The sequence below is a fragment of the Anticarsia gemmatalis genome, chromosome 3 (genome assembly GCF_050436995.1).
Source record: "Anticarsia gemmatalis isolate Benzon Research Colony breed Stoneville strain chromosome 3, ilAntGemm2 primary, whole genome shotgun sequence".
NCBI classification, from domain to species: Eukaryota; Metazoa; Arthropoda; class Insecta; order Lepidoptera; family Erebidae; genus Anticarsia; species Anticarsia gemmatalis.
In genome coordinates, this window is record NC_134747.1 from 704202 (window position 1) to 719566 (window position 15365).

Here is a 15365-nt window from a genome sequence, read left to right on the forward strand (position 1 = left end):
GTGTTCCACGTATTTTATTATATTATTCACTTGCAGCAAGCCTGTTTGAGTTTGTGAAGGTAAAAATTTGAAATATTTTTTTATGAATGGCAATCAATAATGAAACTTGACATTACCCAAAAACATTCGAAACCTTGACAAAACTTTTGACGAACATTTGATGTTTGATATGTTGTGTATTGAAGACATGTTTTCTATATTTATTTATGATAAAGTATATATAAAATATATATTTTGAGTGATAAATATTATTTTTATTTTATATTACTCAAGAGTTGTTATTAACACGTCCCTGAGTGAAGGCCACTCGTTGCCTTGTCAGCTATTTTGATCAGACCTTCTAAAAATTGACTAGTGGACAAAAGTACGATACCTATGCTGCAACATTAGTAAACATAAAAACTTGTGAAATCGTAAAATCGATGTGCCGTTAACTGTTTTACATTCCTCGGGGAGTTTAATAAGTGATTAACACTCCTTCGAGGGCAGATTTCTTTGTGGAGTCGAATAATAATCGTCAAAGGTGAGTCCCGAGCGAGACGGGCATACATTGCATAAATTAGTTAGTATTGGCAAACAGGATTGGTTTTTTTGTGTGAATCGGGCTTATTTCATGGTATCGTTGGATGGTGTGTTCGGTTGGTTGCAGATTGACTCCGTGTGGGGTTGGGCTTCGCCCCCGCTGCGGTTGCAGCTGGGTAACTCACGCGGGCACAAGAGGTGAGTGAACTTTCTTGCTATCATTGAGAAATAATTGGCACGATTTTTCTTTCACATAGTTTGAATAGTTTATTAATTGGTGGCTGTGATAACATTGGAAATATGAACTCATTGTTTTGTCTCTGGTGGGTTTCTGTCGTGAATTTGGGGCAGGCAACAGCTGACTGTTTATACAGCCTAGTAACATTCATTTACATTTGATACAGTTTGTATAGCTCTCACAACAACAATATCATTCAATACTTCACAATAACATTATAATTAAATTAATTATTTATACATAACTATTTAACATGTTTGCTTTGTGTAGCAACACATCCTTTGATAAGAGTTCAATGCGTCAGACATAGTTTTGAAATCAACTAACATAACAATGTAAGAAGCATAAACATACATATTATTATGGAAAACATTAATAATCAGTTTAATACAACTGTTCTAATTAGACAGAAACAATTCCCTGAAATATTTTTGAAAACAATGCCTACCAAAATATTTGTGTTTTTATCTACAAAGATAAGCTTCATTTAGATAAAAAAGCAAATATTTTGGCAAGTATAATGCTACAATTTATGTAGACTTTTAGGTCACATACACATTGTCTTTAATTATACTAGGTATAAGATTTGCACATTATTTTTGTCATAATCTAGTTAATTCAGTGTAGTAACTGTGTCTATTGTTCACTGAGCAATCCTAATTGAGTTGAAATCTGTTATAAATCTAATTTAATTTAAAAATAAATAAATGTAGTGGATGTGTTTATAGGATTTGTGTACATAAACACTTCCTATTAATAATGGACGAAACATGTATAAATATTATTCCCACCTATATTCAAAAATATTTTGAAATTTAACCATCACTAATAATACAATTATTATTCTTTACCATAATACCTATCTATCATTTGGGTGACCTTAATGAGTAAAACTTGTTAATTGTGTCTTAATACCATTAAATTCTAATTCTAGCAACCATTTGCAGTTTTTTTATGAGTGTAATTTTTAATTTTTGTCACATGTCACAGTTACAAGTCTATTTATAAGATTTTTTGTATCTAAGTTCTACATAACAAAAAAAAAATGTTGAATTATTTTACTTAAAGAAAATATCCCAAATTTTATGAAAAATTAAATATGATTTAACAAAAAACAATAATAAAGGATATCCTTATTATTTTTATATAATTATAATACAACTTAATCCTTAATTAATAGCCAAATAATAAAAAAATACAAACAAACAATATAACAAATAAAGTATACAAACTTAGCATATTAACCTCATTGCCAAAAACGCTCAAAATGAGTCCACATACAAGAGTAATTACTTTTATATAATTAGAATGGCTAGCTCAGCATTACGTCATAAAGCTGCCATTACACAAGGTGATTGTGTAAATATGTGAATGAACATCCATTATTTCCTGCTCAAATTGCTTTTGCATACCAATCGGTTATTGGGTTATTGGGGAAGCGTGTGAATTGAATCTTAAAACATTTGTTGATAGAGGACAGGAAAGTGGTTTGCCTTGACACCATTTTTTTTGGTTTCAAGAGACATGTCTTTATTATAGGCTTTGGTGTTCAATTAAATATCACGAGATTTTTTTGATCACGGGTTTTTGCGGGAAGTTTCGGTCACACAGGTCATTCTCAATATAATGTACATATTCTGTGCTGAAATATCAAGAAAACAACCAGTTAAGGGTAGCGTTAATTGCCGTGTAATATACCGTGAGTTTCAAAGTTATGATAGTCCCTGTTCAGTGTTTATCAACATTTTTGTTGATCAAACAAATTTGTATTTCTTCCCTCCAGACTCCACAACTTCTGGGTATGCCATTGGGTAATGTTAAGTGTGAGTGAACATTGGCGTATGGTCCACTCGGAGCGTGTTTTTACCAAAACTGAATCGCTGTAGAGTGTGTATGGAATGCCAGGTCTTAAGAGGCATAACCAATCAAAGAACCCCTAGCTCCCAGGGTGGCTGTAGTGTGGTTTTTATTCGACACACTACATAGCCTAACATGTCTTTCCCGGCGAAATTGCTGCCGGGATTTTGACCGCTAAAAGGCACATACTAATATAAAATAATGATATTTTTGCCAAGTTAAGTTACTTTTTGCATTCAAAGTACTATGTTTGCAAAAAACTTCACCTCAAAATAAATTATGCTTATCTTCCTTCTGTAGCATCTACATACTTCGTCATACAAACATATTACTCAGTATTCCGTGCACACATCCAAGCTCAGCCTTTCGCACGCAATCCACTCTCACTAAGAAATACCTCTGTTTATATGATCATTCTCTTTTATTCATCAGCTACTTACTGCATATTTCATGCTTTCTATAATATGATTCACCCTAACATAACCCAATGACTGAACATTTAACTAAGGCTTTATTTCCTTCTACGCTGGATCGGTCGCGTACGTAGATTGAGCACATCGCCGTGCAGTGTTATACAGAACAACGTCTTTATTCTTACACTCGTCCGACAACAGCTTCGGAAGAAAGTAAACCTTAAGGCTGTAACCGCTTTATGATTATGAATGGGAAGCCTTGAAGATAATCTTCTGACGATAAAGAAATTGTCGACTACGTAACGCATCTTGAATATACTATTTTCTTTAAGTAGTTCATATATTAAATCGCTGGCGCGATCAGTAAGGCTGCATTTCTACATTACACCGGCTATTAAAACTCTGTCCTAAAGCTTAAACCCTTATGATGCGATTTCTTTTTGCTACCGCGCAAATCTGTGGTGGAAACGCAGGTTAGCTACCTAGGTAGTTGAATCTGTTTTAAATATAGGTACATAGGGTTGTCGATTGTCCGTCTCGAGGGGAGGTAAACTGGTTTACGTGCTTCGGTCGCCATAGATTATGAAACCTTAAACTCAAAAGTGCTTTACTATGACTCAAGTGCTGCTCACAATAGTATTTTAAAAACCTACATTTATTTTGTGATAAGACTTCATTTAACAGCTATTGACGCTCAAATGAATGAAAACAAAACAGCCAATAGCCATGCCCACCCCAGGTTGCAATAAAAGCTATTCTTACGTCACCACCCCTGTCATAATATCTACAAGCAGGGTGTAAGATGACCTACATAATTTCACGGACATAAATAGTGCTAGCTCTCATCTGGGTCACGGGCCGCAATGAATGAACGATGTTACGTTCTCATAATTACCTAATTGTTTTAGCCTAATTAGTATTTTGATTACGTGAGGCTTCCGCTTACGTTTTGTTCGTATGATGTTTTGATAAGCATATATTATGTGAGTTATTATACTTATAAATGGTGTCTCAATGTATGTACTTAGGTATCGTACTGAGTGTTATTTATAAGTTACTACATTACTTTACGTACCCGGAAAGAAAATCAGATAATTTTTATGTATGCTGTATAATTAATCCCATCATGTGTCTAAGTTTTGCTTAGTGCTTGTATGAACTACTCAGACGAAGATAGATTATTTCACGGGGAATATTATGGGCTACTCTTTTTTATTTTGTGATAAACGTGCGGTCCTGCGAGCATAGACCGTATTTCATACCCCCCACAACCAAAGCAAGAATCTTGAAAAATAAATATGTATAACATTATTATTATTATGGATCTCAGGCTTATTTTTGTAAGCTGTGAAGGAGACAATGATATGCCCTTGAAAAGCCTTCAATCTATTAACTCTTGCCAGCCGCGGAGGCGTCATCGTCTGCCCTTCGTCACATAAACTCTTATACTCTATTATAATATTTATATTCGGTATATTTTCTTTAAAAAGCTTCTAATATTATAGTATCTAGCTAATATTAGAAAATCCTTCTGACAACCTTACGACACCCTAGGTGCAAACATTTTCTCCTTAAAGACCAACCCAATAATTACGCTTTAAAAAGGAAATAGGTAATTAAAACGCTGAGTCGGTATATAGTCAAACCAAAAATACTAAATATACGCCTTCCAATTCTATTGTGAAGATATAAGCACCATAGATATCCGTAGGTTAGCTAAGTATATCCGACGGATTTGGGTTTTCACTAGGGTTACTAAACGTTAGCTAAAGTCAATGTAGTCTCCTCTTCAACGAAAGCATAAAAGTAATTTCTATTGTTTTCTTCGTTTCCGAGAAGCCGAGATTACCTTTAACTTATCAGTTCACATGAAGATATTCAATACATGTGTATAACCTTTATGAAGCGACTCAGGCAAGATAGTTTATTAATCTTAATAATAATATACCATTGATGTGAACAAAGGCGATCTCAGTGAGTTCAATCAATATTGACCTTCCGGTGTAAGAGCGAAGATTTATTCAACAAAGAGCTATCGGTATATTGATTTCTCATACTTACCTTCCATTGGCTTATTTTGAAAACATTTAATTTATTTATGACCTACAGTTAGGGTTGCTAGATGGCCGGGATTTCCGGGATTGTCCCGGAATTTTGCGTGTTATCCCGTGTCCAGTAATTTTACTTTTGCTTTCCTGGAATTTTAACGGAACTTTTTTACAAAGTTACGATACTACGACATGATCAGGATATGATCAAATTAATTGGCTTATATCCTTGCTGATAGCTTACGGAAGGCTCACCCATCTAAAACCTATCCACACAAATCTTCGCTTACCCTGTTAACATACGCGTAACTGGCTACTAACGCCACTGTTCTATTGTCTTGTTCTTTTCATTGTAAATATTTAACGTGATTTCTATAAAATATGTTCCAGGGTGAGCTCGGCTTCCGATGGCACACCCAACCAGTTCCCTTGGGTGTCGTAAGAGTCGTCTAAGGTATTCCTTCACTACTAACAGTATAACTTCGGTAACGGTATATCGTTCCTCCACTTTCTTTTTCATTTCTTGGGTGTATGGAGTCAGGGCTACGACTAGTGAGTTTAGTGACTAGAATGCGTGAGAATTCTTCTATAATTTATTGTCGTTAAGTTTGTATTCTAAAGGCTTTTATTAAAACTAATAAGAAATAAACCCTAGCGTTACGAGTTCACTTTTATAAACAAAGTGTTGTTTTTATTACTTGCTACATAATAAAATGATAGGTAAATGGGCCTCGATTGCATCATTGCTTGTTTTCCGATGTTTTGTCCGAATAACACCTTTAGTGTAGGGAAAACTAGGGCAATTCGTCAATTGAATTTAACTTAGGTGAATTTAGTAGAAATTACGTGACATAAAGACTATTCATTCCGTCATTTGAAAGTTAAGGACATTGTCTTTTAACCTTTGACTTATGCGATGTTTCGGATGTACATTTAGCGGTAGTTTATCTATTCAACTGTCATGTTTATATGAGCTTAAACGCTATTGGGTAGATAAACTACCGCTAAATGTGCCTCAGGAACCGGGGGTTAAAATCATTATTGTTCAACTCTGAAAAAGCAAAATCTACCAGCAACATACGTCATTATTTGCTTACAATATAGGGACCCACCAGAACCTAGCATATGAAGTTATAATATCTATTATTCTTTAGCCAGGACATAGGGATCTATCAGAACACGACCAGTATCTACAAGTATAAAGTTTATTTTCCCAGGATGGGCGAGGGAGGTTCGCCCGGGGGAGGGGGCGGCGGCGCGGGCGGCGGGGCGCGGCTGTCGCACACGTCAGAGAAGCACCCGCGCGCCATACTGGGGGAGCTGTCGGCGCTGCGCCGGCACAGGGAGCTGTGCGATGTTGTGCTAAACGTCGCTAATAGAAAACTGTTCGCACACAGGTAAATTCACCATAGGAAATGAACAATTTTTTTTTGCCATTCGCTTAGTGGTTAACTTATTGTCAAAGTTGTTCAATCCGCCCAAGAGGCCTTTGACATGGCTTAACGACTGTTATTTTAGTAGATATTAGTAGACTCACGTCGGTAAACGATCAGTGAGATTAAGCAATTATCGGCAAGGTCACTCAATACCAATAACACTTAGTGCCACATATTTTAACACTGCACTTTGAAACCTGTCGTAATGTATTGCTTCAAGCTTTTTGGCTATGTAAAGGTTTTTAAATCTTCTGGATAAGTATTAGATTGTTTATCAGATGGAATTTTGATAGTGATTTTTGAGCAGTGAAAGCAGTTCTTTAGAAGGTAGGCAAAGTCTCCAACCCGCAATTGGCCAGCGTGGTGGACGCAAGGCTTAACTCCTTCCTCACTACGACAGTAGACCCTTGCCTAGCAGTCCCCCGCGACACAAAAACAATCGTACGGGAGTTGTCCTTTTTAATAAAAAAAAATAACGAGAATGAAAAGAAGAAAAATATAATGCCAGGTGATCGGACTCCGTTTTATTTAGAAATCGCTAGTTTCTTTTATAATGTAAAATTAGATTATTCCGGAAGAACAATGTCCGATAGTTATCTAATTTACATACGTAATTAGAATTAGTGTCAATTGAGGTTAATGTATTGTTACATTTACAGTTGTTAAATAATACGGTTATTGTACTCAGTAGCATGGCAACACTTAAGTGAATCGAATAATTTGTGTTGCCACTTATTTACTTGATAGTTGTTATTCTCGGGATCGGCGTCTCTTGATTTCCGCTATAGGTCATTTTTGGTTATTCTTTTGTTAGTTTTTTATTGAAAGTTTCTAAATAGCTGATTTTATACGGTCATTGTATGTAATGTGTATATTGCTGGAGTATTCTCGGGAGCGTCCAGGATTGCGTGGTCGACTATATAACGTATTGGTTGATAGAGCAATCTTTGCACGCGCGCTCTTTCTTACACGATGTCTATTTGCATGTTTTATGCTCTACTATCATAGAGCAGTAAATCGGCATTAGCAAACGGCCCATGTTGTTCCCAGTCTTGACTTGTTAAAGCGATGAATGTAAAGGCAACTGTTGTTTCAGAGTGATACTGTCAGCATGCAGTCCGTACTTCCGCGCGATGTTCACGGGCGAGCTGGCGGAGTCCCGCGCCACCGAGGTCACCATCCGAGACGTGGACGAGCAGGCCATGGAGCAGCTCGTGGAGTTCTGCTACACGGCGCACATCGTCGTCGAGGAGAGCAACGTGCAGGTACCGCTAGCCACATGTGGCCACATGCGCCGGTACTAGCAAGTGGCTATCTAATCATAGTGCTCATCTCTAAACATGTATCCATTGCGTAACACCAAAGATTTCCTATACTTCTGACGTAAATTGGACACCTAGAAGCGGATAGAAGCCTGTATAAAATTACGTTGGTTATTGTGACGTAGTCCTTTTAGCCTATGACCTGGTAGAATGACTAGACTGGGTAAAATTACCTTTCCATTATAAAGGGATGGATCCTAATTTGAGAGGAATTTAGTCCACCTTGCTGACGAAATTGCAAATTAAAAGCTTTGATTATGAAATTAAAATGAAGAAACCCTTTATTTTACATTGTATAATATAGAATACTACACTAAGAAATACTAATATTGCATAGTGGTCATCGGCCTATGAATCTAGTAGTAATTAAGGTTGTATTTTCCAGGCCCTCCTGCCAGCAGCGTGCCTGCTCCAGCTACAAGAGATCCAGGACGTGTGCTGCGAGTTCCTGAAGCGTCAGCTGGACTGCTCCAACTGCCTCGGCATCCGCGCCTTCGCCGACACACACTCGTGTCGCGAACTGTTACGGATCGCTGATAAATTCACACAGCAAAACTTTCCTGAGGTAGTTGTTTACCTTATTTTCATGTCGATCCTGGTTTTATTCCGAATTCCACCAATAACACAGTAATAAATATAATTTAAACTTATCACGGTAACTATTAAAACATCAAATTGAGCGTTTTTATCCACGATTCAAGGTCACAGAGCTTTGGTATTGCAGCATTTTACAAATGATTTCAGTATTTTCTGCGTAAAGGCTCTTTAATTGTTAAGACTACAAAACGGAACTTCGACAAATTCTTGTACGACACTACTCTACTCCGACAAAATGGCACTCCGATGCGTTTTAATTTAGACAATACTAGAGTTCTATATACTTAGTCTCAGACACTATTGTACACCGACAAACCGTTTCTTCGACATAACTTTAATAAGAAACAATGCGACTTCGACGACATACTCCTTCGAAAATAATGCTAGGTCGACAGCAGTAAACTTCGAAGTACTCTTCTCAGGCATGTTGTACTTCGACAATATCGTAAATCGACGTGACACATCTAAGCCACCAATGTATATCAATTTTTTTTTAAATGTATTTTAATGAACTATTTTTACAGCATATTTTTATTTTTAATAGCAGTGATAGCCGAATGGTATATAAGTTGACACCGGGACGCATACGCTTATACGTATAAATTTCGTGAAAATACAAATGAATGTTTATTCTAGGTAATGGAAAGCGAAGAGTTCCTCCTGCTGCCGGCGGCGCAGCTGATCGACATCGTGTCGTCGGACGAGCTCAACGTGCGCTCGGAGGAGCAGACCTTCCAGGCCGTCATGTCCTGGGTCAAGTACAACGTGGCCGAGAGGAGACAGCACCTAGCACAAGTATGTCTTGAACCTAAGCCTATTTTGTACATAAAAATTATAATGATGGCCGAATACTGACATGTTTTAAAAGTTTTATATTTTCTTTGCCACTTGACATGCGATACTAATTTTTGTCAGTATAGTAGCTTAATGTTAAAGTCGTTAAAGTTTTTCGCTGTTTTTAGCTGTACATATTTGCTTTTCTGAACCTATCAAAGTGGCAGGTAAAACAGCTATTCGACGGATAACACTATTTGTTTAAATATTTGGAGGTTAGAAGCTATTAATACTTCTTAAAATGTCTGCAATGTATATTGTAGCTAATATAGTTACAACCTAGGCGATTTCTACCCAAATGCTATATTTACGAAACCATAAAAACATTACTTTATATCGCAGGTCCTCCAACACGTTCGCCTTCCTCTGCTCAGCCCCAAGTTCCTAGTGGGCACGGTGTCGTCGGAGCTGCTCATCAGATCAGACGACGCGTGCCGCGACCTGCTGGACGAGGCCAAGAACTACCTGCTGCTGCCGCAGGAGCGGCCGCTCATGCAGGGACCCCGGACACGGCCCAGGAAACCCACCAGACGAGGTAGGGAACATAAATTTTGTGGCTAGTTTATAATTCATATATTTCATAGAGGTTGGTTGATGGCACAGTGAGAGTCTGTGGTCTGGAATGCAGAAGTGTGCTTCTTGAAGGGATGTAAATCACCCAACATCTTTTTTTTCGTAATTTCTTTTTTGTTTGGTATGTATTTCAAAGGTCCTTCTATCATTCAGGAGAAAATCCTTGCCCAATAGTGGGTAGTTGAGGACGATTCAGCGAAAAGCATTTGAAAAAAGTTGTCTAGAAAATAAAGGGTCATAACACAAATTTAAAAAAAAGCATTTATGGCTAAGTTATATGATCGCGCGGAGCCGCGCGGATTTATCAACCGAGCGGTACAAGATCGAAGTAAACAGCTAGTATCGTCTACATCACCGCGCGATACGGTGCGGCGCGCTCCGACCCGCGCGCTAGTTCTTAAACCGCGAGAAACCGCGCGGTTTCTCTGTTCTGTTTTGAATGTAGCTCAGGATTTCGTGAAGTTTTTTGTTATCTTTTCTTTTGTTTTCCGGGAGATTGACTAAGTATATGGTCGTTCGCAGGCGAGGTGCTGTTCGCGGTGGGCGGCTGGTGCTCGGGCGACGCGATCGCGTCGGTGGAGCGCTTCGACCCGCAGACGTCGGAGTGGAAGATGGTGGCGCCCATGTCCAAGCGGCGCTGCGGCGTGGGCGTGGCCGTGCTGCACGACCTGCTGTACGCCGTGGGCGGCCACGACGGACAGAGCTACCTCAACTCCATCGAGCGCTACGACCCGCAGACCAACCAGGTGCGTAGGCTCCACGGATGTTGCTCGACCTATAGAAGATGGTGGCGCCCATGTCCAAGCGGCGCTGCGGCGTGGGCGTGGCCGTGCTGCACGACCTGCTGTACGCCGTGGGCGGCCACGACGGACAGAGCTACCTCAACTCCATCGAGCGCTACGACCCGCAGACCAACCAGGTGCGTAGGCTCCACGGATGTTGCTCGACCTATAGAAGATGGTGGCGCCCATGTCCAAGCGGCGCTGCGGCGTGGGCGTGGCCGTGCTGCACGACCTGCTGTACGCCGTGGGCGGCCACGACGGACAGAGCTACCTCAACTCCATCGAGCGCTACGACCCGCAGACCAACCAGGTGCGTAGGCTCCACGGATGTTGCTCGACCTATAGAAGATGGTGGCGCCCATGTCCAAGCGGCGCTGCGGCGTGGGCGTGGCCGTGCTGCACGACCTGCTGTACGCCGTGGGCGGCCACGACGGACAGAGCTACCTCAACTCCATCGAGCGCTACGACCCGCAGACCAACCAGGTGCGTAGGCTCCACGGATGTTGCTCGACCTATAGAAGATGGTGGCGCCCATGTCCAAGCGGCGCTGCGGCGTGGGCGTGGCCGTGCTGCACGACCTGCTGTACGCCGTGGGCGGCCACGACGGACAGAGCTACCTCAACTCCATCGAGCGCTACGACCCGCAGACCAACCAGGTGCGTAGGCTCCACGGATGTTGCTCGACCTATAGAAGATGGTGGCGCCCATGTCCAAGCGGCGCTGCGGCGTGGGCGTGGCCGTGCTGCACGACCTGCTGTACGCCGTGGGCGGCCACGACGGACAGAGCTACCTCAACTCCATCGAGCGCTACGACCCGCAGACCAACCAGGTGCGTAGGCTCCACGGATGTGTTGCTCAGTGTGTCCGTGTACATCAACCCACAAGTGCGTCGAGTCAGCCAAAGCGTGTGTGCGTAGCAAACCTAACGTGTAACAAGCTACGCGACCAACGTATGCAGTGAAACAGCTTCGTACGTCCTTAGCCAGTTGCGTTCACCGGTCGGTAAACGATCTGTGGGTTAAGCAACCATTGGCGCGGTCATTCCATAGATGGGTGACCGCATAGTGGTATTTGAACTGGGCGTCTCCGTGCTTCGGAGGGCACGTTAAAAGTCGGTCCCGGTTGTTGTCTACTAAGAGAACAGTCGTTAAGCCACGTCAAAGGCCTCTCGGGCGGCTTGAACAACTTTGACACTAGGTTGACCACTAACCATAGGACAAAAAAAAAAAAAAAAAAAAACGTCCGTGAAGACGCGATCCATGCTCAAATGTCTCATCCCTTTCAATATTTGGTTTATTAGAAAAACCTTGACGTAGGTATAGAATCCAAACTTTCTATTTAGTGTATAAAGTCTTTGTATTTAGTGTATAAAGTGAAATGACAATGTATGAATTTGTTATTAAACTTAACTTTATTGTTTCCAGTGGTGCGGTGCAGTAGCTCCGACGTCATCATGCCGGACGTCCGTGGGGGTGGCGGTGCTGGAGGGCGCGCTGTACGCGGTGGGCGGGCAGGACGGCGTGCAGTGCCTCAACCATGTTGAGAGATACGACCCCAAGGAGAACCGCTGGAGTAAGGTACGTAACACGTCACTTACAGGTATTGCAGCGTCATTCAGATTAGTGGAGTTATAATAAATTCAAGTCTTGTGAGTGATTTTGGACACGTCATATAAGCTCTTCTTTTACCATTCGTTAACACGAGTATTTACGTGCGCGTACGTATACGTTTGTACCGTTTCGCAATACTTTCACATCTTTTAAAGATGAATATATATTTATCTCCAAATCCCTATTATTAAGTATTTCTTATAAATGTATCAATATATTCTGATAGTGATATATTTATCAACCTATTATCCACGTAACAAAATCTAACTATTCTCCAGGTGGCAGCAATGACGACAAGACGACTAGGCGTAGCAGTAGCAGTCCTAGCGGGGCACCTCTACGCCGTAGGCGGGTCGGACGGTCAGGCGCCGCTCAACTCCGTAGAGCGCTACGACCCGCGCGCCAACAAGTGGACGCCCGTAGCGCCCATGTCTACGCGGCGCAAGCACCTCGGCTGCGCTGTGTTCGATGGACAGATATATGCTGTTGGCGGCAGGGATGATTGTACTGAACTGTCGTCTGCTGAAAGGTATAGTAACAATGACCTTTGTTGATACAGATTATACAGTATGACTGGTGAGATACCTTCAATATTTGAGGACGTGATAGTATGCGAACATATATCATGAAATAAAATAACATAAAAACTAAATATTAAATAACTTCTTAGTAAAAAAGTCGAGTCCATTTTTGACAGCTTGTCGCTTAGCAACAAAACTAGTAAAGCGTGTCGTGAGTATAATATTTAAATTTCACTTATTTTTAGAGAAATTTCGATAAAAATTAAGCTTCTATTTTTTTTATATCAAGTTAACGAGAATCGAGTACCGAGTACTCTCCGTACCGAGTATTGAAGTCATACTGTATAATAGCACAAGATGACATTATAGTACTGTTGATCAAAGCGATTCTGAGGCCCCCCGATTCTATGTGACCTTGATAAGTGTGTGACCTCGATGACTACGCAAACTTTGCACTTATGCGACCCCATACACCTCAATGATCCTATAAGAGATACACTGGTATAATCGTTTGAATCAATGAGTTCTGTGATCTACTTTTCTATGTAGTTTTATATCGATAATACGACTGTCTAGAAGTCTTTAAAAGATATTTACACAAATATTGATTCTTGTTTGGATTCGAACCAATCATACTGCTTGCATCATCGCCGTTAGCGCGGTGCCAATGACAATCCTAATAACATTTAAATCTTACCATATTAAATTCCTTGTCTATTTATTTGTACGTGCCCGGTGCAGGTACGAGCCAAGCACGGACACGTGGTCGCCCGTGGTGGCGATGACGTCACGGCGCAGCGGCGTGGGGCTCGCCGTCGTCAACGGACAGCTCTACGCCGTCGGCGGCTTCGATGGAACCGCTTATCTTAAGTCTATAGAGGTAAGCTGTTTTACTGCTTGGTTTGTTTGTTAACTTTACGACTAATATCCACATAGCATAGTGAATGTAAACGTGTGTGTAAAGTTTCGTCACGATGTTTTCCTTCACCGTTAGAGCAAGTGATAATTATTTCTAATACACACATAACTTCGAAAAGTCATTGGTGTGTTATGTGTTGCCTCAGATTCGAACCTGCGACCACTTACGTAGGAGGTGCCAACTTAAACCACTCGATTATCACTGCTTGCCATTTCGATACTTAACATCAAATGGACGCACCGGTTTTGTGGCCAAAAGAATGAGTGAAAACTAGCTCATGAATGTAAATCAATAACAAGTCTTGTTTGACACAGGTGTTCGACCCGGAATCGAACCAGTGGCGGTTGTGCGGCGCTATGAACTACAGACGGCTCGGCGGCGGAGTCGGTGTGATGCGGGCGCCGCACCACGACAACCATTACATATGGTAAATATATACCCCTTACTATGTACTATACTTATGGCCTTACAGATCTGAGGCGCCTATGTTATTATAATGAACTTGATGTACACGTTTCAGTGGAAAAACGGCGTAAGAACCAAATACTGAGGATTTACGTCGAACAAACGTTTTGAAAAGTTTTTAAACAAAGTATTGTCTGATGTATAATGTCTAAAAAGAATCGATTTTGCATGTAAGCTTTTTGTAATTGTGATTTTCAGAAAAGGATGTAGGAAAATGGATTTTTAATAAAAAAAGTGTTTTTGATTGTTTATGAAAAAATGCATTTATTATGATAAGTAAAATGAGTGAAGTAATTAAAAGAAATAAACCACCAAGTGTGTGTTCATGTTCTATGGAGGGGGATTTACGAAAAGTTAATTAATATTACAATTTTAAAATAAGTGATTGAATAGTCAATTAAATGGGGAGGGGGTTGGTATCATTAACTATAAAAATGAGGATATATTTATTGTTTTAATATATAAAACAGTACATTTATATCCTTTATGAAACTGACAGTTACCGTAGCTGTCAAGTTTGAAGGACTTTTGACGTTTATATACGCATAGTAGATGCTGGTGTTATGTGCGTTTACGAAGTCTGTTACGAACGATATAACGAACTTTATTATAAGAATTCTTTAGGTATATTTGATTAATATCATAAGAATAGTTTAATATAGGTATTATTTATTAACGTTATTTTGTAAGGGCCGTTAATATGGTGGGGTTTTTTAGTTGAGCAACTTTCTTAGCCACTTAATAATAGTCGTAATATTAATACTTACTACTTCTAGTGTTCATGTGAACCTATAAAAAAAATTCAACAAATTGTTGCTAAAGTTAAAGATTTTCACATGATATTATAGTTTTTCGTTTTTTTTTGTTCAATATAGAGGAGATAACTGTGATTTCAATATACAGATGAAATTTTAGATAGATTAATGTTTAAGAAAGAGAATATTTATTCAGGAGCTATTGCCCCTAACATTCCCTAGATACGCTAGTAACCCTAGCTATAGCTACATCATCGTACATATTTGTACTAACAGTAGTTTTGTTTTCAGGAACAGAAAAGACTCGGTGGTGTGAACCACCCCCTCCCCAGCGATGTAAGATATCCCCCTCCACTCGTATCAGTTAAGTTGTTACTCATTTATTTTATTGTTAAATAAAAATATCTATATAATTAATTGACTATTTATAAATAAATGAAAATACAAATTTTAGAATATTATGTGTGAAGTTT

At 40.0% G+C, this 15365-nt stretch overlaps 2 protein-coding genes across 2 annotated transcripts; both read left to right on the top strand.

The window, feature by feature from the left end:
* The first annotated feature begins 298 nt into the window (after nt 1-298).
* LOC142987143 (kelch-like protein diablo) lies at nt 299-15353 on the top strand. The gene is made up of 14 exons (XM_076135705.1): nt 299-523; nt 650-720; nt 5469-5532; nt 6296-6475; nt 7611-7779; nt 8222-8401; nt 9070-9228; nt 9610-9802; nt 10363-10586; nt 12047-12199; nt 12511-12761; nt 13495-13633; nt 13987-14099; nt 15184-15353. Exons 3-14 carry the CDS (start codon nt 5486-5488, stop codon nt 15206-15208), a joined length of 1833 nt encoding a protein of 610 aa, XP_075991820.1. The 5' UTR covers nt 299-523; nt 650-720; nt 5469-5485; the 3' UTR covers nt 15209-15353.
* Nucleotides 10674-11426, top strand: LOC142987142 (uncharacterized). The gene has a single exon (XM_076135704.1). It carries the CDS (start codon nt 10798-10800, stop codon nt 11284-11286), a length of 489 nt encoding a protein of 162 aa, XP_075991819.1. The 5' UTR covers nt 10674-10797; the 3' UTR covers nt 11287-11426.
* Nucleotides 15354-15365: the final 12 nt, after the last annotated feature.